This window comes from Perca fluviatilis, chromosome 10 (genome assembly GCF_010015445.1).
Source record: "Perca fluviatilis chromosome 10, GENO_Pfluv_1.0, whole genome shotgun sequence".
Taxonomy (NCBI): Eukaryota; Metazoa; Chordata; class Actinopteri; order Perciformes; family Percidae; genus Perca; species Perca fluviatilis.
In genome coordinates this window covers 30,552,805-30,579,147 of record NC_053121.1, presented here as the reverse complement: position 1 = coordinate 30,579,147, position 26,343 = coordinate 30,552,805, and the positions used below count along the sequence as shown (strand labels likewise).

Below are 26,343 nucleotides of genomic sequence, written 5' to 3'. Positions count from 1 at the left end.
AAGGGTATTTTACAATAACTTTGAATGCACCACGAGGGTTGACAACAGCAGTGACCAAGTGCTAGTTTGTGTTTTTTTAAATCCGCGTTAGATGCCGCTCGTTAAAAGGTCCCATGGCATGAAAATGTCACTTTATGAGGTTTTTTAACATGAATATTAATATTAATATGTGTATCCTGCTCTACCTTTCAGAAAATGAAATCTCAGATGGGCTGATCTGGAATCTTGCTCCTTATGAGGTCATAAGGAGCAAGGTTACCTCCCCTTTCTCTGCTTTGCCCGCCCAGAGAATTTAGCCCACCTATGAGAGAGAGACATCATGGCTTTCAAACTAGCAAAGTGGCAGTTGGTCAAGGCCACACCCCCATTCTCCACCTTGCCTCCCCCCTCCCTCTCTCCTCCTCAATAGCTACAGACACAGAAATGGCACATCCTAAGGAAAGCTCATTGTGGGACTGGCTCTAGTAGCTGTAATTCTACACCAAGGCTGAATTTTGGGAAACAGACTTCAGCTACAGTAATAGGGGACCACTGAGGCCTATATAAAAGCACCCACAGAGCACAATGTCATGGGACCTTTAGGCACCGGTGCCATATAAGCACCGGATTTTAACATGTACCGTTCACGTTAAGAGACCGTAAAAATGCATTTCACAAACTTTGCAATTCATCCGCGGTTCACATGCAATCCGAACCGTGAGTGCTGAGCCGTACGGACCAAGGATCAACTATGTTCCGTTACACCACTACACATGCTACACAAAGCTAATTAGCAGTCTTATTAACATTAAGCACTTGGTGTTAACTCAACAGGTTAAGCTAGCAGAGCACATGGCCCTCTCTCTTTCTTCCGCTCTGCCTCGGATGCTGAACTAGGTGCTGGACAAACAATCACGCTTCCACTGCCACCTGTTCAAAAGTGTTTTAGAAGAAGATGGGACTCTTTTTCTTTACAAGAAGGCTTCAAATACATCCAGCCATCCTACGACTTTCACTTCTACACAAGCTTGATGGAATTTATTGAGTAAGATTACACCCCTGAATGAAGGTGGGTGGCTGAAGTGGCCGGTGGAGCAGAACAACTTTGCAGTCACACACAAAATTTAAAAGCACTTAGGAGCTGCTGCTTATTTCCCACCATGGTCAGGCAGCTGGTGGACATGGTGACTAGCTGGAACAGGACTCAGGGAGGCATGGGAATGAGCTTAGCAGCACTTACTGAACTGCCTGCCAGTGTAAAACTCTCAAGAACTCAAGAACTGAAAGGCACTCGGTCTATTGAGCCATGCAAATTAGATGCATGCTAGACTGCACAAGTGGCATCAGAAAGTGAGTTTTAGTAATCTGTAAGAATTGTGCAGCTATTCAAGAAGATGCTGAATAATAAAAAGGTGTGCATGTTTCATAGAAATCAGAAAAAAAATTTGTCTTCACAGTAAGCATTTCAAAATGAATGCTAAGGGTTAACTGCCCTCTCCAACCCATCTGCTTCGATCAGTGCTGCAGCCAGCTGACACAGATTTGGAAGGGTATGCATACGTGTGTGTCTTTAGCCCAGCACTGCTACACTATGGCCCCCTGCCATGACTCTGACGTGACACAGACATATGTCATCTATGAAGAATAATGTAAAGAAACATGTAAGGGCCTCTCTATTTCCACAGAATAACAAAAATACTGAAGTTACTAGCTGGATTTTGTACCTGAGGAGGAGAGTTGCTCTAAGTTACGGGCTAAGAGAGGAAATTATTTATGAGGAGAATGAGGAAGGAGCTTGTGGTCAGCATTAAGGCAGAGCTGCATTGTTCGCATTACAAGTACAGAACATTTTCATTAATTCACTTAATATCAGTGGGATTTATACAAAGAACTGCACCAGCTAAGAAAGGGCGATTTCTTGCTTAGCACGTGTACTGATTACTAACTCAGACTCTGCAGTAAACACTGTAAGGACACAATGCTGCACTGTTGTCCTTGAAGGTAAAAACAAACCAAGCTGTCCTAAAAGTAAGAATTAACTTTCCTGCATTTGCCATTTCAATATTATCCAGATTGCATTAGTCACTCAAGCCACACTGACACAGGATCTCACAGCCATCTAATTGACACTGAATGATATGCTGACTCGGTCACACCCCATAATACCAGAGCACTGCCACACAGGCCAAGAAGTCAAAGCTATCAACAGCATCATACGAATAAATTAAAGTTCTGGGATTAGACTCTGAAAGTGTGTGATGAGGAAAATGAAGTTAAACACCTGCTCAGATACACCTGGTCTTGAACATGCCGTTGTTATTTGGACAGTCACTCTATCCTTAACATTTACCCAACCACCGCTGTTATTTCACAAAGCAGGTTTGGGCCACTTTTATTACCTGCAATAACTGATATTGCCAAATTGGGCCGCAGAAACAAGTTGTGAAGATGTGATTTACCCATCCTGCAATTACAGTGCAGTATGATGAATGTAATAAGTCCAATATTCACTGTCTCTAATAGCTCTGTTTTTGGTCTCTACCAACTCCTGATCAAAATATCTGGCTCTTAAGTGCTCTAATATGTTCAACAGCCAGTCACTAACTGTGTCTGCTTGCCGTTTGTTGCTAAGCAGGTAGGGAACAGTGGGTTTTTAAAGCCTTCTCACTGAAAACAACTGCCTGCTACAGCCCAAAATGACACCACAAGTGTTGTTTTTTCAAGCTGCTGTCTAACAACTAATATGCTGTCAAAATTACCTCTAAAGCTTAAGCACAGTCTGTTCTTGGATTGGATACCAGTGACATCTTTCATCCATATCTGGGCTGAACACAAGTCACAATTTTACACCAAAATCAGGGCCAGTATTTGTCACTGATGCAGACTCAATAAGGAACCTTCAGTCTGCAGCCTCGACACAGTCCATGATCACAGTGTTGCACCATGACAACCGCTGCTCTGACCACAGCCTTATTCAGAGTCAACCACTGTATCCAACTATAAACATAGCATTAGCACACAAACTGCATCCATCTACTATAGGTCTGCACAATTAATAATAATAATACATCCAGTGTTGGATTCTCAGTTTAGAGAGTGAGACAAAGATGCAATAATTGCCAATTCATAGAAAATGAAAGGTGCTGTAGGTAGGATTGTTAAGATCCAGGACTTCGCCAAAGAATTTGAACATCGACAACTTCTCATTCCCTCCCCCTTTCTGCTAAAGCCCAAATGGTCTCCTAAGCCCCTCCCCCCCCCACAAGGGAGAATGAATGCGTGTGCATAAGCAGTGATTGACACACAGTTTGACACCGCCCCCTGGCCCTGATTCGTGCATCTGAACAGGGAGCGGTGGATTTTTGCAAATCGCACTACAGGCTGTAGGTGGTGGCAGAGGAGCCAGATTTATTTATTTTTATTACCAGCTTCATATAGTTCTACTGGAACATAGGATCAGTTTCAGTAAATATGACAGAAAGTTAGTTTTATAAGTCTTACCTACTGCGTCTTTAATCATTTTCAAGTCAAGTCATTATAAGGGTCAAGATAAAATGCCAAATATTTGACATTTTCAGGTTCTCAAATGTGAGGATTTGCTGCTTTTAATTGTCATTAGCCTACATTATAGTTAGTGTTTTTAGGATTTTTAAATATTGTACAGGAATTTTTCACTATTTTCTGTTTTATAAACCAAATTATTAATTTGAAATAATAATCTGACCCTAACTAATTGATAATAGAACTTTGCAGCGCTAATGGAATATATGTCATATTTAAGATAAGAAATTTCAAATTTCTGCTTTGACAAACTTGATTTCTGGTGCATCACCAATATTGATTTAGCTTATTTTATAATAAACTATTGAAAATGGTTTATTAAAAGAGGATGTGAAAACAGCACAATAAATCTTAACATGTTTGTTTAAATGAAGACTAGCCTAACTATCATGATGTCTCAGGTAAACCACCACACTTATTTTAGCCATAAACATGCAGTCTTAACCACAACAATGGCTTAATGCGGATTTAACAGTGGATTTCTCTGACCAATACTGGACACAAAGGGTTCTCTCAGTTCTGTCATTGAACCTCATCGTAGCAGCTCCGTACCCGGGAACAAAGCCAACTGTCCGGCCAAATGAAACCCGCTCCATCTCGTTCAAACAAAGGCCTCAAAGAGGTGCAGCGCAGTAATCACAAAGTTACGCAACATCGTATAAAGATCAATTCATGAGAGCTCAAAGGGAAAACAAGGAGAAAAGGGTAGGGTGGATAAAATTGGATGGGGATGTGCTTTAATCTTCCAGGGGCAAATGGCTTGCTTGGTGGCCTAAATGATAAAAAAAAATGCTTGGTTTCAGCTTCCCCCCTTTTTTCTGTCCAATTAGCTTGATGCAAAAAGAAGCCAAAGGCTGGAGGAGAGTTATTAATGAAATCCCCCAGAGTTCCACAATGGGAGAAAAATAACACGGATTCCCAACTCTTGGGTTCAATAATTTGCTGTGTTCATTTGGTCGGTTTCCCCAACTGCACAGCCATTAATCCCATTGAAATGTTTATGGAATTTAATAATCAATCGTTTAAATGTCTGCTGCTTTCTCCTATGGCCTTCTGGATAAAGTAATTCCAGCATGACAATGCTACTCTGGCTGCTGGTTGCTAGGGAACAACCAGAGAAAGTCTTTCAATACGAAAACTGCTTTCACACAAGCTAGATTTTCTCTGTTAGGGCCTCAAGGCCACAGACACTCCCTGGTCACTAGAGGGACATTGGAGTTTGTTTGTTGCTAGGAAATCTCATGTAAAATCTGCAGTACTGTAATTTAGGAACACATATTGATGTTGTTGTCGCAGCATAAAAGGATGCGTTTTATCACTGTAAAACAATACCCACATAAGAGAAAGGACAGTCAGATAATGTTAATAGATGCTGTCTTGACAGGGACGTATTATTTTTTTGCACATTTGTCACTTTCACTATTTAAGTTAACTTATATTTAATGACATGCCTTTTTCAGTTTTTCCCCTGTGTGTGTTACTCTGGTTTTGTTCTTCATTTTTTTGTGCACAAGAAAACGGCTTAGAAAATGGTCACCTAAATAATACAAAATTACCTACATTGCCACTACGTCCTTTGTAAAATATACTGCATTGCACATGAAGGTCGTACAAAAAACATGTACTGCCAGGTTTAACAGACAAGACTGTGGCTCAAAACAAATCAACCTAAATCTATTACAGGCATAATTTGCCACATCAAAACATGTGCATGCATGATACTAAATATATAAACATATTAATCTAATATAAATTACTGTTCTCAATTTGGCAATCTGGTGCACTAAATTCCTAAATAAGGTTTAGATGCAACCTTGGCAGTGCCAGTGGTCTCATGTTTGGAGTGTTTCCAGAGGGTCTCTGGGTTGCAATACTATCGGCAAATGAAAATCATGTTCCCTTTGAGCTGGGAGCGAGCCAGCAGCGTTGCCTTTGTTCTATCTAGACAACATTGTCATCTATGCTCTTTCATGGTTTGCCATCACAATGGAGCGGGGTCTAGCACCTGCCTGTGTTAGGTGCTACTCCTCACCTTTTAATCTCAAAGGCTGTGATTGTCACACTGTAAACCTTCCATCCAAAAAGGAGACAATGACAGTGTTGTCTTCAAAAGCAAGTGACAAAAAAAACACTTCAGTCAATATGAGCTGATGATGTAGTTGGCGAGCTGCCAGTTAAGGTCACAACAGCTACAAAGAGATAGCGGTGCTGTGAGAGCCACTTACGAATATAAAGCCAACTCTTCCTCCTGCTTATACCCCTTTTACACCAACTATCAGGGTTGGGCTAGGGTTGTCTGATCAGGGTTTTTGACTATTTTAAGTAGGGATGCACCGAATATTCGGCCACTGAAAATGGCCCAAAAGGGCATTTTTGGTTTTCGGCCGAAATACTTTTCTCACCGAAACAATACGGCCGAAACTTTTGTGATGACGCAAACAGAAACCGCGACCTGCACGTGTGTCAGTACCCGATCCACCTGCAAAGCGTCTCCTAAGCAAAGAGGTTGAGACGGACCACAGAGTGAAAACAATGAAAAGTACGCTCTTAGAGTCTGTCAGCACACGTTTCACTGAGATCTATTCGGATCCTCTGCGCTTCATCGCGACTGTACTTGATCCGCGTTATAAAGACCATTACTTGGATGTGGAAATAAAGCAGGGCGCACGAGAAATGATCCAGGCCGCGATGGATGCGGAGAAACCGCGTGGAGACGGAGCGTGCACGGAGCAGCGCCCAGCGCAGGAGGAGATCAGAGCGCAGAAACAAAGACTCATCTCTCTGCACCAGATGAGGGGCATGCACCCTCGTTGTCTGATATGTTCAGTGAAATCCTGCAAGAAAGTGCCTCAAATAATAATAACAACAACAACAATAGGTAAGCTATTCTGTTCTTAGGCTACTATATACTGTATGTGACTATCAGATTGTAGCCATATTTCTGCTAGATATTTTTTTAATTAAACTTAATATTAATTTATACAATTGCAATGCCTTGATTTTAGTAAAGTTAGTACACAGTCATAGCCATAAATCCAATGGTACTAATAATTGGCATAACTTCTTTCGGTGTTTCGGTTTTCGGTCTTGGTTTCCTCTTTTTCGGTTTTCGGTTTCGGCCAAGAATTTTCATTTCGGTGCATCCCTAATTTTAAGATGAGGAGAACATTTAAAATTCCCAGTTCTAACGCTGGGTTTTTACAGGCAGTTTTGCCTGTAAAACTCCGCCACCCCTCAGCAAAAGGCAGACTAGTGAACATCCGGGCACCCACTGCCAGAAGTCTGTTCGGAAATGAATTGGATCGCTCCGCTCTGCTGTTGTTGAAGCTGCCTGTTTAAATCCTAGCTTTATACAGTCTATGGTGAAATTTATGTTGTTGTTTTTTCAAAGTGTGCGGCAAACATGCCCCAGTCATTTCCAACCAATCACCTCATTTGCCCCGCCCCTGCTGTTAGCGACCCAGGTTGTGTGCAATTCACATTGAAATCGACCCTAGTCTACCCTGATCAAACCCACCTGGCTACCCGCGTCGCGAAGCCGAGTAGATTGAGGAAGGTTACCCCATTCAAACACACAGTCTACCTGGGTAACCCTGGTACAGCCATCGCTGTGAAAAAGGTACGAGTACAATCTTGAACCATGTATTCATGTCCGTTGTGAGGGATTTGTGGTACTGCAATCTTGAAGGCCTGCTAAGGCTCTGTATGCACTATTCAGTAACTAATCATAGTTTTCTTGTGTTTAGCATCTGCACCAAATTGGTGCGCCCAGCTAGCCTAGTTTTGAATGGAGCTTTCCTGTTTACAGAGTTGCCTTATGATCCCACCCAAGGCCTTTCACTTCACTCAGACTAAAATAGGCCTAAGCTCCAGACGGACGGGGATTTCAGGCTATATCCTGAGGATGTTTTACAAAAGAAACACGGTGAACCATTGTGATCTTTAGAGACTTGTCACAAGTTAAGGTTTTCCCTTTCCTTGGCATCACTTAAGCTAGTCAAAAGGAAAAATACTGCAGAGGTTAGTTTTCCCCATTTCATTTTACATGTTTATGATCTTATGTTGGTTTTTTTAATGTAATTTAGTGTAATTGTAGATTTTTTGCAATCTGTATTTGCTATTTATTGTTTGAGTTTCATGTTTTAGCATATTGTTGCGTGTATTTTAGTGATTTTGAATTATTCAGATAAATAACCACTTAAAACCATTAAACCCCTTAAAATACATGATCACATAGATGAAAACTGGGACGTTTTAGCCCATTAAATGTTTCTTCAATAAAATCCAATATGAAAGCAACTATTAAAAAATGCCTTTAAATTCTCTAATTTATGGAATCAAATTCTTGGTTCTCTTGTTGCAATTATGAACTTTTTCAATATACTGTTCTATAAAACTAAGCTAGATGTTAGACTGTGACTCATTGGTTATTGGGCTATAATACAAGTCTTTGTTTAAGTCTACTTGGCATGAGTACAACCGCAGTTGGTACAATTTAGCTAAAACAACTATTCCCAGTGCAGCGACATAATAATTGCTGTGATTTAAACTGTTTTTGACAAGCAGAAGCTGGTTGTAACAGGGAGTCATTGTGTTGGGTCTGCACCAAACTTGTGGCTGGATTCAAAGCACCCGAGCCTATAGGGAAGCATGCATGAATGGCCTGCATCTTTCCCTCCAATTATAATCAAATACAGTCTTCACTTAGCCCAGTAATAACAAAGCCACAGGCAGTCAGCCCTACACAGGTGGACAGTGCAGTAAAAGCATTATATGAGAACGCTGTCCCAGTGTGAGTCAAATATTTTATGTGACTTAGAAAATCAACATAACAGCAAGTACTTACAGTGCAAAGTTACTCTAGAACATGACACAATAGATATGGTCACAAAAAGTCAAACTGCAAACAACAATCACATTCATCTATTTCATATTTGTCAATTCGGTCAAGCTCACTTATGATATTCCAAAAATGACTGAGTGATAAAACTATTACTATAAGAAAAACATACCATGAACTTCAAGTCACTGTGGCACTCAAGTTTGTTTTACAATGTGCAAGTATTATTTCTTTCTACCACTGATGGTGATTCAGCAAACTGAATTTCTTCCATGCATGAGGAGGATTTAGATTTCATTTTCTAGTAATCCTCTAAGCATAACATTTTTTTATGAGCTATACATTTGACTTCCCATATAGCATATTCAGTAGGTTTCATTAGAAAAGATAAACATATTACTCATCATTTAAAGTCAAACATTTCTTAAGAAATTCCTTAAATTATTTTAAATAATAAAAGGAATGTGTGAATTTAGGAATGTTTCAGTTACAATGGACTCAATTCCATTCACATTACTTTCTGTCCTTGGGTTGAATAATATCTCATCATCTTGTGTTTTCATTTCACACATACACAGCAGTGTCTGACTAATCAGCAGTAGTGAGCAAGGCTGTATAACTATTCATTCTTGACACAGAATGACATTAACAATATGCATGATGCAACTGCGAAATGCATTCAGGGGGGGCTGAGGTTTCACAGTAAATAAACTTGCAGGACCATCAGGATTCTGTCATTTTGACTAATGGTGCAAGGCTTCTTTGTTACTGGGATTGATTCTTGCCCTTTGTGCTGTGCTGTACAGTTCCAACTGAGGTCCTTTCCTCAATAATACAGTCTGATGTTCAGCTTTTTCCTGTGAATGTTTGGAGCTAATCACATTACTCACAAATAAGCGAATACTGTTATAAGAAGATTGTACTCGCAGTAGCCTCTCATGTGGCATTTTGCAATCCTATTTTTGATACTTGGCCTTTTCTCCATCAATGCTACATAACAAATAAGGTGATCTACAAACTAATCATGGCAAAAAATTATTATTGAAAATGGTTTGCTCTCAGCAGAAATGTAGAAATATAGGGCCATCTGGGGAAACGTATGGCAGTGGATGGCTGTTTGAGGTCAACCAAGGCAAGTGTCAATTAGCCCGGTCAAGGTCTGAGGCGCCGATGAACTAATTATGTTTAATAAATAATGCTGGGCTGTAACTGACATCACAGCATTTAGTGAAGAATTATTGCTCGAATGGTGTGAAAACAGCATACCACAATGTCAGAGTGAAATAAATGTCAACTGGGCTGAAAGGGGAAGGTTGCATCACAGGAATGAATGTTTCCACAAACATTTCCCAGAGGTAAGATCCCAAAATCTCTCTCTCTCTCTCTCTCTCTCTCTCTCTCTCTCTCTCTCTCTCTCTCTCTCTCTCTCTCTCTCTCTCTCTCTCTCTCTCTCTCTCTCTCTCTCTCTCTCTCTCTCTCTCTCTCTCTCTCGTTTAGTTCAGGCAAGCTAAGATAATTATCCCCTTCTTCCCAAAAGCAGGAAGCAGGGAGAAACTGTCAAACATGCCAGTTAGAATCAGATTACGTTGAGGCCTTGGGTAATAAACGGACATTTTCCCTGATGGGCAACGGAGGGACAGAGGGCTGCGGAGTTGGAAACGTGACCAGCCGCAGGTTAGACAAAGCCTCAGGGACCAATTACAAAGATAAGGTTTCAACAAGACATATATTCTACACCAATCTGCTCCACTGCGTGCAGGAAGTGGAACAACACTATTCCTAATCACTGATTTATAAATGGGGAAAACGATGTTTTGTAGGGCTATTTTCCCCCTTTTATGCTCTCTTTTTAGGCTGTCTAATAATGTTTCCACTGGCGGAACTTAAGGACTGCTGGACTGCTGCTGCAGCAGTTTTCACTTTTGACAACAGCATCCATTAGCACAGACATTACAGCTCGACACCGACTACAAAGTCTTCACAAAAGAATGTAACGTTAGCCATTAGGTCAAAGATGTCTTAGCTGAATGACATGCTGAAAAGGTTATCACAATAACTTCTAATCTGCCATGATCCCACACTTTCACTTTAAACACCACCCCTCGTCTACACTGTAGTGTGTACTTGTTTACACTGGAAGGGGGTGGATTTCCTTTGCATACGGACACACAATTGACTGGTGGAAGGAGATTAACTTTATTGCTTCAATCTGATTGTCTTAAAGGGTGGCAATTACCCAATGCTTGCATAAAGCAATGCCATTTTTCTTCAAACAAGGCCAAATGATGGATTATGGGAACTTGCAACTTGTACGCTTCCCATCCTTGTTAAGAGTTGTAAGTCGTGGGCGCCTGGGTAGCTCACCTGTTGAGCGTTCGCCCACATGTACAGAGGCACAGTCCTTGAAGCAGCGGCCCTTTGCTGCATGTCATTCCCCCTCTCTCTCCCCTTTCAAGACTTCTCAGCTATCCTATCAAATAAAGGCCTAAAATGCCCCCCAAAGCAAATCTTTAAAAAGTTGTATGTCATTATTAAAAAATGTTAAATGCTTGACTTAAGAGTGTGTTTATGTGTAATGCTATTTGTTGTGTTATTTGTTCGTTAGCGTGATGTCACCTAGTCATTTGGACTCCTGCCTCTTTACTACCTTTACGTCAAGGATGACAATAGGAATACGTCTTGGACTTTATTGTGTCATCATTTAACATTTGTAGTTGTGTGTGATATGATGTCACACTCCATGAAAAATTTTAATAAAAAATGTAACTGAACTAAACTCTGCCGTATGTTTTGTCATAAAATGATCAACAACATTATATTTAATCTGCAAGTAAGAGAAATCTTTTCCAGCACTATAGAAAACACTCCAAACACACACACACACACACACACACACACACACACACACACACACACACACACACACACACACACACACACACACACACACACACACACACACACACACACACACACACACACACACACACACACACACACACAGCAGGATATGTATGCCAACAGTCCTGTGTGAGTGACATCAAAAGGTGTAACAACACTGCTTACCTGAATACTTGCAAGTATATTAATATCCTAAAAAGGGGGAGATTGGTAGCATGCCATAGACAATACTGATATATGGGCAGCAAAACATTTGAGAGTAGTGCAGGGAGGAAGTCTACCAGTACCTCGCTGATGAATATTTTAAAGCTTTAACTCGCAGGTAGCAATCCACCAGAGGCATGGTGTTAATGAAGCTGGCTCCAGTTGCTGCAAGTGGACAGATATACGAAGAGCCGTATAATGCTAATGAGCCTGGCTGTGGTCCCATAGCCGGGTAGTAGGATGGAGACATAAGGTGCCGATGACATATTTCTGCTGATGAAACTTTTCTGATAGTAAACAGGTCTGCACAATACATTTAATTAAACAAAAAATGCTTTACTGACAACACAACCTACGCAAAACCTAAGCATTAAAGCATTCATTTCTCAATCTTTCCTTCCAATTAGTATTGAAAAGAAAAAAACTTTTTTTTTGTAAAAAGCTGTAAGCATGTGTAGCCCAACTCTTACATTAATCTCCAAATTAAAATGTCCAAATACAATAGCATTAAGAATGTTGTTAATAAGCAGCCTTTACAAAAACCCTGCCCTGATAGTGACCCTGTTCTTGCAACAGCAACCATCTTTAAGTGCCATTGTTGCAAATACTGTAAACAAGTATTAGCTGCACGGTGAACCCGTATACTGGGATTTAGAGATCTCTAATCACACAAATTAATCAGCTCTCCATCTGATCCACTTCATGTCTGAGCAGTTCACCGACAGGGAGGATTATACAGCAGATTACTCACCAGGGTGAGCCTGTACTGCGTGGGACCGAGGCTAAAAAGCAAATTCACTCAAAGAAGCCTGGGAGTTGTTTACATCAATGACATTACAACCATCACAGATATATATATATATATATATATATATATATATATATATATATATATATATATATATATATATATATATATATATATATATATATATATATAAAAAAAGAGAATTTCCTAAATATACTGATCTTTGAAAAAAGTACCAAAATATGTTTCAGATCAATCTTTTCTGTAATGTAGGTGTCACTTTTTCCAATGCTGGAATTTCCAGAATCTCATTTAGGAATGAAGCTCTTAATGACAGCCACAGAAAGTAGCGTAACTCTATAGCAGTTATGTAAATACTGCACGTCAGGAGTGGTTTGTTCTCTAAGCTCTCCAAGCAGCCAAGTGGGTCTCGGGCAAAGTTATGTAAAGATTGTGGCTGCTCAGTGGCATGAGGTTCTTCTTCTGCTGTGAAGGCCAATGGAATTTCTGCAGCCTCGACTCCAGAGCGGTTTTTCTTTGCTTCCAAAATATCTCAAGGAATGCGAACATAAGGAACTGAAACATGCCTTTGACATTATAATGTGTGTGCGATTCGGTTGCAACAAATGTACAGCGTGACCCTGAAAGCAACATCCTGGTCCATCTGATAAGTTAAAGGCTGGGGGCAATGCAACCCCAGGACTCCACATGATCTGTAGGCCATTTCACGCAGCCTGTTCAAGGCGGGACTGATGCGCTTTTACAACCGACTCGCCGTCAGTGTGAGTTACGAAGAAGGAATGGGGTACAGAGTTGTGTCTACAGTGCGCGTGAGCCGGTCTGCAACATTAATTAACCACGCGAACCCAACAGACCCACAAACTGCCAACTTTAAGCATTATAGGAGCACAATTGTCAGTAGAGAGAAGGACAGAGATGGCCGCAGCGTGTGTGTATGTTTGAGAGAGGGAATGAGCGAGTGGAAGAGAAGGTGGACTACTGCACGCAGGTTTCTGTAAGCCATTAGTAACATTGGCTACTCAAAACGCTGCTTTATCACTTTTTGACCTGCCTGTGGGTAGACTGGCGCATCACTGCTGTGTGTAGTTCCGCCCTGCCACCTGCTCCTTTCACACAGACGCTGGTTTGGCGCTGTTACGACTCTTTGAATACCTCCACTGCCGGCTCAAAGGTGCAACAACTCTGCCCCCCCCCCATTCTGTCTTTGTAACTTTCACACAGACGGCAAGGCGGCTTAAAGGCATAACAGTCCCGCCTTGAACAGCCTGTGTGAAAGGGGCTAGTGACCTTTTCATTTAAATACTGCACCAAAAGTACAAGTGGAAGATGTAGTGTTTGCTGTGTCAAAAAAAAAAAAAAGGCATGATTTTTCTTTTCCAAGTTTCGCAATAAATCAAAGCAACCAGAGCATGAATAACATAACCTGGAGTGAGCCCTAAATATATGACAGTATTGAAGATCAGAATATGAAAGCAGCAAAAACAGAGAGAAGACTGCAGAATAAGGAACTCAGAAGTCAGCATGAGGTCTCTCAAAAAAACGTTTCTGTAACTTCCTCTCACCCCTCTATTGTTTAAAAAGGAACAATGATATGATTGCGCTTAAGGATATCAAGGATACTTTTGCAAACTTCCCAAAACTTGCACCTCCTGAGGAGGTATCCACCTTAAACACTGTAGAAAAATCGTTTACTATTTGGCAGTGTATTTTCTTTTTCTCCATACTCCTCAGAATGTTGCAAATGACATATCATCTTGAGATACTTCTACCACAAGCACAGTTTAATCAAACCAAATTTGACATCGACTAGTAAATGGCAGGTTTAGTGACAGTTGCTTGAGCATTGGGTCCTATGGGTATTGACAAAATGCCAACATTTCTCTTTAATGTGAATAGTTGTTGGTCACTTTAGTGTGATATTAAGCTCAATAACCTTTGGGTTCTGAATGCTGATTGGACAAAACAAGCAGTTTGAGTAGGTCAACTTTGGCTATTTTCTGACATCAATCAAATACCTGGACGACTCATCATTCAAGAAAATAATCATAAGCTGCAGCCCTAATTTTGTGAAACAACACTTAATGATCACACGGGTAGAAATATTCTGCAGAGCAGACAGAACTCTCGAATGTCAATGCAACGCAGCCACAGATCGCATCTTTGCAGATCTCCAGCGCCATGATAATATAGACCATAATCAAGCAAGGAAGGAACATGATTACACTGACAAGTTTAGAGTTTTTTCCACCCACACTGAAACACCTCTAAACTCAAACTTGTATACTGGGAATCAAATCTGAAGCAGAAGGCGGCAAAACGCAAGGGAACACAAAGTCATTATTACTCAACACAATTATCATCCTAGATCGATATCAGGCATTCATGAGGAGAAACTGAGGCTGAAATATTGACGTTTTAAACTACATCTACACTTCAAGATGTTAATTCAAATATCCACCTACCGTCATCAGTAAAAAAAGCATATCAAATCAAACCAGTAGAAAAACACAAACGTTAGCCGACGTTGAGGAGCTTTAGCTCAGCTTTGTGCTCCACTGGTGTTAAATTATGCTTCATGGGGTGAAAGCCACAGTGTGTTTAACTTACTTGAATCTCAGTGGTGCATTTAAACACAAACTGCACTGGATTGGTCTTTTCATTATTAGATTTTAGCGAGTAACAGGCGCACAGGGCTACACAAACATCCTGGTGTATTGCAATGAGGAACCGTTTCTGGAACGCAAATGTTTTCTGGCTTGTAGTCCACCATGACACCAGACATTTGTCTGTACAATTAAACTGTAAACCATGAATGCCATCTTCCTGCAGTAAAGAGGTTAAATGTAACCTTTTCATCAGTTGCTCCCTGTACAGTCATAACACTGAAGAATCAATACTTGTAATAAAATATTTAATACCTTTTATGGGTCCGCTGACTAGCAGGCTGTGCTTTATTGCCATCATAATATCATGAAAAAAAAAAAAGCTGATGTGAAATTAAAAGCATGATGGAAATGAGCCAATCAAAAGCCGTGCTGGTATTCTGCGTGGGCATCATATGTTGGTGCATTTCTTTCTTTCTTCCTTCCTTTCCTGAAATCATCGCTGTATTTAAACTGGGAGGAATACGTCACTGACCGCGGTGTGTGTAACCACATCAGCCTGCACTCAGCCTCCACTTTCAACACAAGAATAACATGTGACATCATTTTACTTCTACAGGGTTAGCAATGCAGAGCGCTAGCAAAATGCCAAGGCAAGCAGCACCTAAATTTACAGAATGGATGGGAGTTTTAGAAACCCTGATTCGCCTGGGAAAATTACACCATTACGACTCCAGTAGAAAAAAAAAAAAATCTTGCTAAAGAAGTCTGCCTTACTTCTTGTAGCCAGCGGTGTGGAGTGTTTTTAAAATAGATGTTCACATGCTTCTGACGCCATGACAAAAATAGGAAGGCAGTCACAAAAACCACATCCAGATTCAGAAAATAAAAACAGCTTTGGGGGCATTCTGTTGTCGGGTCGTTCTTCCGGATTAAGTTTAAAAAGCATCCTGACGCTTTTCCTCTTCCTGCTACTTATACTGGGCAGGATGCCAAGAGACAGGGCAGCTTTGTGCTCATCAGTCATGTTACAACCTGTAGCAACTACTTTCTCTGCAGGTTTATAGTTACGTATACCTTCATGTGGTAGGGCTGTACAATTTAGGGTAAAAATGACAGTATTCATTAGTATCTCTGAAAGTGAATGTATTAACAGCCAACATTTAAACAAAATGGGATTCGGAAATATTGTCAATAACCTGGTTATTTTTCTTTCTGATATTTCAAATTGAATGCAGTATTACACTATTTCATATATAAAGTTCATATGCAAATGCATGCATAACTCAAGCTTTTAGAGCTCTGTATCATTCAAAGGTTATAATTCTATAATTCTTTAAATTGTTTATAAATTAAACGAGTCTTTATGAGGTTGATTATTCTTGACCCTTTTTATTTTTGTGCTTTTTTTTAATGTTCTGTAGACAAAAGGATCATTTGTTATTTTTTAATGTTTGTTGTTTTAGCTGGACTATTGAACTCCTTGCGGTTTGTTTCGAGTTTGATTAACGACCGGCTAATGGCAGAGATATTCAGATTCAAGAGGTTAAGGTCAAGAATATCAACTAAATGCCCAAAATTTGTTTTATCCCTTGTCTCTTCTAGTACAGTCACTGCATGCCTGCACTGATCTCCTGTGCTGGTGCAGAATATGTGGAAACAATGTAAAGTAGGCAGCTTGTCCCTCCAGCTACGTGACTTTGAAGCAGGGTCACCACAGCGGAGGGCGGTTGTTTGTGGCCTTTAGCTTTGCCTCCTGGCTAAACAAGAGGGAGCGATGTCCGTCTTGAGTGCAGCTACTTGCCGCAGATAAACAGACCAGCAAAAAGCAGAATCATTCATCTGTGCCAGTGGTGTAGTCTACATGATACGCAGGAATACGCAGTATAACCACTAAGAAAGCTCCAGGATTTTCATATACGCCGCTTCAAAATGTGCAATGATACACAACAACATATATTTGTGACAGAACTTTCACTTCAGATATTTGTATTCACAAATAGGGGGTTGAGTAACGTGACAGCAAACTAAACTAACACTGCAGAACACGCAGAGAGACTTTTCTCATCTTTCATCGACCCGCTCCTCGCTGAGCGCAGTGCGTAGTGTGTGTGCGTAGCGACCGGACCCAAATGCTCCGCCTACACTAACGCCAGTATCCTCCCTTCACCACACAGTTGAGACAAATATAAGTAGCCTGTTTTATTTTGTCCTCGTTGCTTTGGGGTCAACTTTTGGCCCGTTCTAAGCCAGGAAAAAAAGAAAGAAATGTGGTACAGTATACCCACTACAATACATTAGACTACACCGCTGATCTGTGCAACACGGACAGCCAAGTGTGTGCAGATTTAAGCATACAGAAAGGGACTTCACTCATTTATCCTTGATTAGGTGGTGCAGTCGTGGGTTTCCATGACCCACAGTTGAATGATGAGATGAAGAAAAGAAGAAAAAGAAATAGATGAAGAAATGAGTGCTGCATCAAAATATATAGTTCAAATCAGTGCACCTTTATGGTCCACAGCAATGACTTATGAATACAATAAGGCAGAACATAAACAAACAATACTCAATACACACAAATTACCCATCATTCCAAGTTAAAAACAGAGTTCAGTGCACAAAGAAAGCCCAACCCCGACCTAGTGACCTGACAAACAAACATGTCACTATTCGCACGTGACCTCCAGTCATTTGTAATAATTGCAGAGGTTGTCTGTGATCTTAATCCCGTGCGAATCGGTCATGTCTGTAATTTGTAAAGTAATAATTCCCCCGCAAATGACCTACCATATTTCGCCGAAAACGGAGGTCCTGTGATAATATTAGTCCCGTGCGAATCGGCATCTCTGATTTGGCCAGGATTTGGCGGGGCTTTTTTGTTTTTTTCAAGGTACCTATTTCCTTCTTTTGTGCCTTTTTATCCATCTTTCACAAAGAATGGAGGATCGTTGGAGTGTTTTGGGTGCAGTGTTTTGGATGCTGGGTCATGTCGCTATACATCATATACAATTTGCAGAAAGAGAAAGATGAAAACCACCACAAGTGCGAAGACAAAAAGAATGATTAGATGGCGATGGATGACATGTATAGCAGCATGCGGTAAGTATATCTTTTATGTTTGTATCATACATCTAGAGATAACGACAAGACATCTCCAAGCAATAGCTTATCAAATATAATGCACAATCAAGCGAGGGGGCTCACTTCATAATTAGAGGTTAATGTTACAAATAAATCAAGCGTAAAGCTTGAGCTAATAGATTTTAACCTGGTGAAATGTGTTGTTTTATCCATCTAATCGCACGCTGCTTGACCCCACCCGGAAAAAAAAGTGAGAGAAAGAAAAAGGAGAGGTCGCAGTTCGGACGATGACTGACTACCCGGTTGAGATTGTGTGCGTGTGTGTCCTCGAGATCTGACCACACACAAACACACGTAGCAGAGCTACCCACACCCATGTTTCTACTGTTGCTTAATGTCAGTAAATTCGAGTAAAATCACAGGCTTCGCTTATCCCGTTCGAATATGAAAATCAGACGTGGGTGGGTAATTTATAATTCACACAAAGTCCCTAGATAATACTTATCCCGTGCAAATAGGGCTATAGACACCACTTTCACACACAAAGCCTGTGCTCCGTGTTTGATAATGAACATGTATTCAAGCATTCATTTTAGATACTGATTAATACAATGGTCACAAATTAATGACCAATGGCCATCACAAGTTATCAGAGCCCGAAGAGATGCCTTATAACAGCTTATTTTGTAGTCAAAACAGTCCAAATTCAAGGTATTTCATTTATAATGATATGAAAAGTGATAAGGAAACAGCCGCTAAAAATGGATGAGTTGTATCAACAGAATGTTTGGTATTTCTACTAGATAATTCCATTACAGTGCATGTGTTTGATAGTCTGTACTGTCCTGCAAAATCAACGGTCATATCTTTGATTTATGTAATTTTACGTTTTAGCTAAGAATCTGCTAAAACATGACTATGCAGCACCTAAATATGGGCTCATACTAGTCCTGCTGCTGAGGCAGGCTCGCTGTCACTGTGTCGCCTGCAAATCTGATCATGTCTCCTCTGCAGTCATCTACAGAGAATAAAAAGACATCCCTATGGGGGAGGGGGGGGGGTGCTCAAGTGGAGGAGAAGCTCTTTTAAGATAAAACCCCCATGGACCTGGAGTTGATTGAGTCTACATGGTGAAATTCGTCATCCGTACAGCTCAATTAAAAAAAAATAAAAAAATCTTGTTGTAAATAGCTAAAATGTGTGGCTGGATTGGGTGAAAACAGTTGCAATGTGTGGGCTAATAGTTGGAAAAGGCACCATATAACCGTGTATAATGTTTTACTGTATAATGCTGATACATTATTGAATTTGGACATGGACATTTTGTCAAGGTGTCTTAATCATATTACAACTTCAAGCAGTGCTTTACAGAAAACAATGTGTCCGCTCCCCCTTCTGCTTCCTTGACTATCATACTACCTTATGTCCTTTGTACCCTGTCAAGATTCAGTACAGCTCCAGTTACAGTCCAAAATCATGCAAAGGAAACAGACAGAGCCATCTAGCTGTCAAGTGGTCAGTTATTTAACCTGCCATGTGACAATAGGGTGAGGCAGAGGGTCAAATCCACACTGTGGTCAGTCTTGAGCGATAAAGACAGATCCCTCTAACCGTTAGCTAATCTGACAGAGAGGCCCTGCCAACACCATTAGGATAAACTGTGTCAGCCAGGTACAGTAGCTAGACACTTGAAAAGAACACTGAGGAAGGTGCTGCTATTGAAAAGCACAGAGGAAAAGAACCACACAGGCACATGATATCCAATACCATGAAGATTAATGTTGACTGTGTAGTTATTATGAACATGTCTCTTTGCTCTTCTGCAGAACAATCACAGGAAGGAAAAAAATATATAAAAATCATATGGAGTGCAGTGTTTCCAAAGACTTTTAGGATATCACACTTTTGCCTCCTGACTAAATCATTTTCAAACAAAGTCATTTCGTCTTTGTCCTAGTTCGCCTCTCCATTCATTTTTCATAATTTCAAAGACTTGCTGGATGAAATGTTTGCATACTGACACAGTTCATACAGTATGCCTCCAGAGTGTTAAAGGATCACGGACATACCAGTATTTTTTTATTTATTTTTTTTACTAAATCTCCAAGTAGGACATATTTTATCCAAGCCTCAGTATCTTTTTAATCTGACTATTTTCCAGCTCACACATTCCAAGTACTTAGTTTCCCCTCACATATTCTTGTCAGGTTAGTAAAGTCTCACAAACAGTATTCAGACATTTTAGACGTTGATATGACACTGAAAACCTTTCTGATGTAAATTCTTTCAGATGGGTTAGCATGAAGAGGCAAGTTTTATCACAGGCGTTACAGACTGGCAGCTTTAAATCATATTCTTGCTTCCATAACAATGGAGAACACTAAAAAAAAATCTATTTAAATATGTGGATCATATCATCAAAGCTGGCAGCAACTATGTCTTACCAATCACCGGTTTTATTTATTTTTTTACACAAATTAGTGTGATATTTAGACCGTTTGAAGATGCCACTATGGGCTCAGAGCATTTAACAGTTATTTTTGAGATTTGTTTCATCATGTAGAAAAAACGATTAAGCAACTAATTGTCAGATTCATCAAAAATGAAAATGATCATTAGTTTCAGCCCTAAACAACTAATGCTTAGTCCCATTTTAGATTAGCATTGCTGCTCCTGATGCCAACCAAATTATGTATCCTAGTCACTGTTTCCATAACCATAATGACATCCGTCACTCGTACAAATTATAGCCTGCATAGAGCTGTAAAGACCATGGGCTTGTACAGCTAACAAGCCGTCGATGACACCATAATTGTTTCCTCAATGTCGGATAGACGAGGGAAGGCGGCTGTGCCACTAACTGTGGCCCGCTAGTTTAAGTGGTGGCCTATTGAGTGTCCATTGTGTGCGAAGCCTTTGCTGAAGCTGCATCCATCTGCAGTGGAAGCAGGGCTCAAATGAAATGATGCCATCTTCACAGCCATACCCGGATTTATTGACGGTATCATGCAAACCTGTGTGTGTGTGTGTGTGTGTGTGTGTGTGTGTGTGTGTGTGTGTGTGTGTGTGTGTGTGTGTGTGTGTGTGTGTGTGTGTGTACAGTGGCTCAAGTTATAACCACAGCCCACAGGATTTGAATGTTCAGAAGACTTAAAACTCCACACTTCCCAGAGGAACCTACTGGTATAGATTAAATGATACGGAGGCGATAGTGTGCATTGACAGCACTGAGCTTTAAAACAAGTAATAACAAAGCATTACTCAGTTATTTTCAGAAAAGCAATGGTACTGTCCAGTGAAGCCCTGCCCAGCAAAGACAAAACGACTTTAACAACGATAAACCTAACTAAGAAGCACTTATCTTTAAATGGTGTCCCAGTATACCAAAAATTAAAAAAATAAATAAATAAATAAATAAATAAAAAGAAATAAATGACGAGGGGTATCATCTTGTTTTGGTAGGCTGGTAAACTATTGGCTAGGTTGGGATTAGCCAGTCTGTGCCTCTCATTTAGGCTAGCCTACTCTACTTTTACCATTTTTCTATGGGTTTTATTTTATTTTATTTTTTTGCAAAATGCAATTTTGTCCTTAGACTGCGAAATTCACAAGGCATGTTAAAGCAGGATGCACAAACTTCTGCTAGTTTAGCTTGGATTCCCACCAAGCCTCCAGCTCCTGTTATGTTAAGTAACCTTGATTATCTCTGCTGATAGAGGGTTTAGCGGGATGTAGCTAGCCTATAGCCTATACGTAACACTGGAACAAGCTGAATGGCAACAGTTGCAAACAGAAACACTGCTACTTTGTTGTAGGACGTTACAAGGCAGTGGGTGTTGCAATGTTATAATGTAGCAATTGAGTGGTAAACACAGTAGATATCAGCACTTTGAGATAGCCTACAAATTACATTAGTAGTTATAATCATTAATTTCTTCCGACCTGTTGCGTCCTTTCAGCCGGATTCATCATCACAGCTTGCCGAAAGCTGTTATCCACATAGGACGCCATTGTTTTGGAAGACGTCGTCCGGAGGGAACTGAATTCCTTATCCTAAATAATTGTTTATAAATATCCAGCGCCACGGATATACAAAAAAGAAGTTGCTGTCTTGCTTTATTCTTGTCGCCTGTGGTCCAATGCTAGCGGATAAGCTGGGAGTGCCCAGAGCCAGGCCACGACTGGAGCCAGACAGCCGAGCAGTCTCCTCGGGGTGTCTGTCTTTCCGTTGCCCGAGCCGAAGCCGGCTGCCAACACCAGTCCCACCGAGAGAAAACTTGTTTTAAAAACGCGGCTCAAACTGTCTCTTTAGAGTTATTTTCCTTGTGTAAAAAATGCCCCTTTATTCAAGCAAACGTTCATCAAAGCCATTCCTTGTCTCTTCGGCATTCTGCTAGCGACGAAAAGAAATTACATGTAGGATCCAGCAAACAAAAAAAGTACAGTTATCCCGTCAACAACAACCTGGCGTCCATCATGAGAGGTAGACCCGAGTACACTCACTGATAAAATTCATTATATTAACATTTTTAATGGGTCTAAAAGTGGAAATAGGTCCGCCGCTGTGATCCGTTGTATGCCACCATGGTGACTGACACAGCAGAGTAAAGTCAGCCATAGTTAACAGTTACACTTCCTTGAAAGGTTTTCAAAATAAATCTCAAACTGTTTAACGTACAAAGAGACAATACAGGAAACGGGGTCTGTGTTAAATGCAATGCAATCCAACATTCTTTTGTGTTTTTTGCCCCAAAATGTAATTTTCTCTGCACGTATCAATGAAGTAAGCTACTATATAGCATAGCCTACAAAATGTAGCCTAATATAGCATACATGCTGGTCTTTTAGCTAAATAGACTAGCCTACACAAAACATTGGCTATTTTGAAAATTATGAAGGCTAAACAGATGATTTTAGTTGTGCATTACATCGAAAAAGTCGAATAAAACGGACGAATGCTAATTATAGCCTACAGAAGACTACCTGACATTCAATGAACTGTAGGCTAGGCTACTAGGTAGTCTACCATGCAACACAACGTAACATAATAATTTGATATCTGTTTTCGTTTATTCCTATAATCCGGTCAGTATTTCTGATTCAGTGACTCGAGTACTTACATCGTATTATGTTTGCTTACAATTATCTATATATGTTCTTCATATGACAATTTTCTTTTCTTCTTATTTTGAAGGCAAAATCATTTCATTTCCGGTTTAACAGTTGTGATCTGTGTTTCATTTGACGGAGATTTGTCACAAGGGGCGGCTCATGGGCGAGTCCATTTTACAAAAAAGAAAAAAGTGGGAATAGGAAGGGGGGAGTACAATGTGACAAACTGATGTTTTGGGACCACCTAGTGACCTAATAAGGTAATACACATTTAGATGGATACAAACCTGCAGGATTTGATCATAAATTGTTATTATATAGTTACTTAGTTATCCTTACACATTTTATCAGGAAAAGATGAAAGAGACACAATTTCCTGAGCATTATAAGCAGATTATGAAGAATATTATAGAGAATTAAATTGATGTAATTTTATCATTATCCCATGTCCAATAGGAAAACTAGATTTTGACAGTCAGCTGTATAGTGGCATTGAATTCACAAGTAAACTTTATATTGAGGAATTTGCTTTTTCAATGCAGTTCCATATGGATGCACAATGTGTCCAGGCCTTGTCTTTATTAGGCCTGCATATGTATACTATAACACTATACATGTTGTGCTGTTGAAGTTGTTTATAATTCAGTTAGGCTAATAAAATAGGATTGAGAACCATTTTTTAAAATATTTTTTTTATTTCTGCCTTCAGCAGAAGCACCCCCTGTTTTATGAATGTAACTAGGACACAACCACAACCGATGACGCCATGACAACACTGGTTGCATGACAACCGACCATGACCCCATGGACAGAGCAGACGCTGGGCTGAAGTTATCACCCAAGGGGGGGGGAATGTATATGTGTATCAAGTCTACAACTAATCTAAACATAACTGTCAACAAAATATGCAAAACAGTGAAGCAGCTGCAGGCGGGCCACCACAGCATGGACAAAGGATGATTTTTACAGGTAGGAGAAACATATGAGAGCATGTACCTCTGCATCATTCAACTGAGTGCAATTCTAGGGAGTAGTTTGTTCTAAGAAGTTGTATCTACAATATGCTGTTTGTTATTATAATTAGCCTACTACCAAAATAGCTAATTGGTGGGAAGGTCTGTAGAAAGAAGACTTCTATAACCCAGTTTCCTGAGATTATGCTGAAGACCCAAAACATGTTTAAATATGATGTCTAAGCATATGGTCTGTGTCCACACAAATATAATTGTAATTGGACACACAATGGTACTGTAACCAGGGCCAAAAGATAGCTAACATACTGCATGTGTAGATGTGTGTGCCTCTGTGAGTCTCTGTAATTGTAAAGTATGTTGTTTTGTACGCATTAGGGCAGGTCAGTGTTCATGTAGATGTCTACATAATTTTACGCTGCAATTATTTATGCATTACACCATTTAGAGTGTAATTTGCAAACATGTATGTAACATTTATGTAACTGCTATGGAAATGTTTAAAAAAAAAGAAAAAGGAACATCAGAGAGAATGCATGTTCTTAAAGAGTTTGATCCTTTGCTATAATACCTCTTAACAAATCACCTTAAGCTGAATACTGAATGGATGTACTCTTTAACGAATTAGTTTTTTTCTTTCTTTCTTTCTTTCTTTTTTATTAACTTCTCTATACTTCTGTATCTGTAGAATCTTAGTTGTGAATAACGGGTTCAGATTCATTTGGACATTTGCTTACCTTCTTTTCTCACACGCCCACTGATTCTAACAAGGCCCAGATGGAATTGGAGACTACAGGCCGAGATCAAATTATTTCCCCCGGTACATCGGTGCGGGTGCCTCATCACCTGAGGCCTCAGGTGACCTCAGTTATTTGTGCCAAGCTACACCCCATGCCCCCCCTCCTACGCCCAAGCAGAGCTATGTGGGGGAGGTTGGCTGGGGCTGGCAGTATAACCAGCTGTTGAACAGTGGGACGCTGCTCAGCAACATGCAAATTAAGGTATGGTGAAAATCCACCGCGTGCGTCTTATTTAAATGAGTAAGTAAAGGCATTGTTCCCCAGCTAAGGTGCTACAAGGTCACACTGAGCATTACTTTGAGAAAATGCTTGGATACGATACAATATGCAGGATTTTAATCAATGTTGGTATAAACAGTAGCACATTAGTAATACATGGCCAATTTAGCCGATTTATTGATCTTTTATTTTTTATTATTTAATTTAGCAAACATACCAGCTCATAACTTTTTTTTATAGCTAATCAGTGTTGAGTTGAGACTTCATGAATATTAATTTTACATGGTTTAGATGAGGAAAAACATTATTATAATTCAATTAAATGTTTTATTTAAATTCGGAATTATTCAAACACCATATACCGCAAAAAAAGACCAAAAGCAAATAAACAAACACTTCAATACAAACAATTCAAACATGTTTAATTAAGATACACCCCCCCCATTATTTATTTAATTATTTATTTTTTTTTGGGGGTGTTTATATATAAAATAATGAATATTCTTCTTCCCCTTTTATATAACAAATTATCCCAGAACTGGTAAAAATTTGCCTTTGCTATCACTCAACCTAGCTATCATCAATTCAATCTATTCATCAGCTTAACCCAGTCAGTATATTCTCTTCGAGTCTGACTCTTGCAGTGGCAAAGAATAATCCCTGCTGGAGTGATAAAGCTGTCAGTGCTAAATCTGCCTTAGATATTCCTATTGGCAAAATGTCACACATTCTTAACCAGGAATGTGCATTTTAACTTTCCTTCTCAGCACAACTACAGTTATCATAATGTAACGTGCTGGGTAGATGAAAGGAGATGACATTTCAGGGAAAAATTAAACTGAACTCAGCCCTTCCTTTTCTGACAGAAAACTGAGTTGCGGACAGCGTTGGAGGACAGAGTGACTCACAGGTTCCAGAACCAACAGTAAGACAGTGTTTGTAGTCCTCACGTTGCACACGTTGAATCCCTCAGAATCATATTACATGTGTGTGCTGGGTCAAATGGATGAGTTAGAACATCTCAGGTTTGCACAGTGTTGAGTGACTGCATTGTCGGTTATCTGCTTCCACATCCATAATGCATCACTTCCACTTTTGCAGGAACACACACCACCCCAAGCCGTAGGTAATAAATCAGCCAGACAGACATGGACTCAGTTACAGCAATGACACAAATACTGACCTAAACAAACATTTTGGAAGGTTTGTCTTCAACTTTATTGACATTTTTCATAAATAACACATATTTACAATTAACTACCTTTCATGTAATCCCTAAACAAGATGTAACAGTAAATAC

General features: G+C 39.9%; 2 protein-coding genes across 2 annotated transcripts in view; one reads left to right on the top strand and one right to left on the bottom strand.

Annotated features, from left to right (window-relative positions):
* Nucleotides 1–22,551, bottom strand: part of rapgef2 (Rap guanine nucleotide exchange factor (GEF) 2) — a 119,023-nt gene extending 96,472 nt beyond the window's left edge. Inside the window, exon 1 of the mRNA XM_039813644.1 lies at nt 21,884–22,551. Coding sequence (XP_039669578.1) covers nt 21,884–21,952 — 69 coding nt within the window. The 5' untranslated portion in view covers nt 21,953–22,551. The remainder of the gene's footprint in view (nt 1–21,883) is intronic.
* A 1,407-nt stretch (nt 22,552–23,958) lies between these two features.
* Nucleotides 23,959–25,972, top strand: LOC120566929 (uncharacterized protein C4orf45). The gene is made up of 3 exons (XM_039813633.1): nt 23,959–24,022; nt 24,796–25,025; nt 25,910–25,972. Exons 1-3 carry the CDS (start codon nt 23,959–23,961, stop codon nt 25,970–25,972), a joined length of 357 nt encoding a protein of 118 aa, XP_039669567.1.
* The last annotated feature ends 371 nt before the right edge of the window (nt 25,973–26,343 follow it).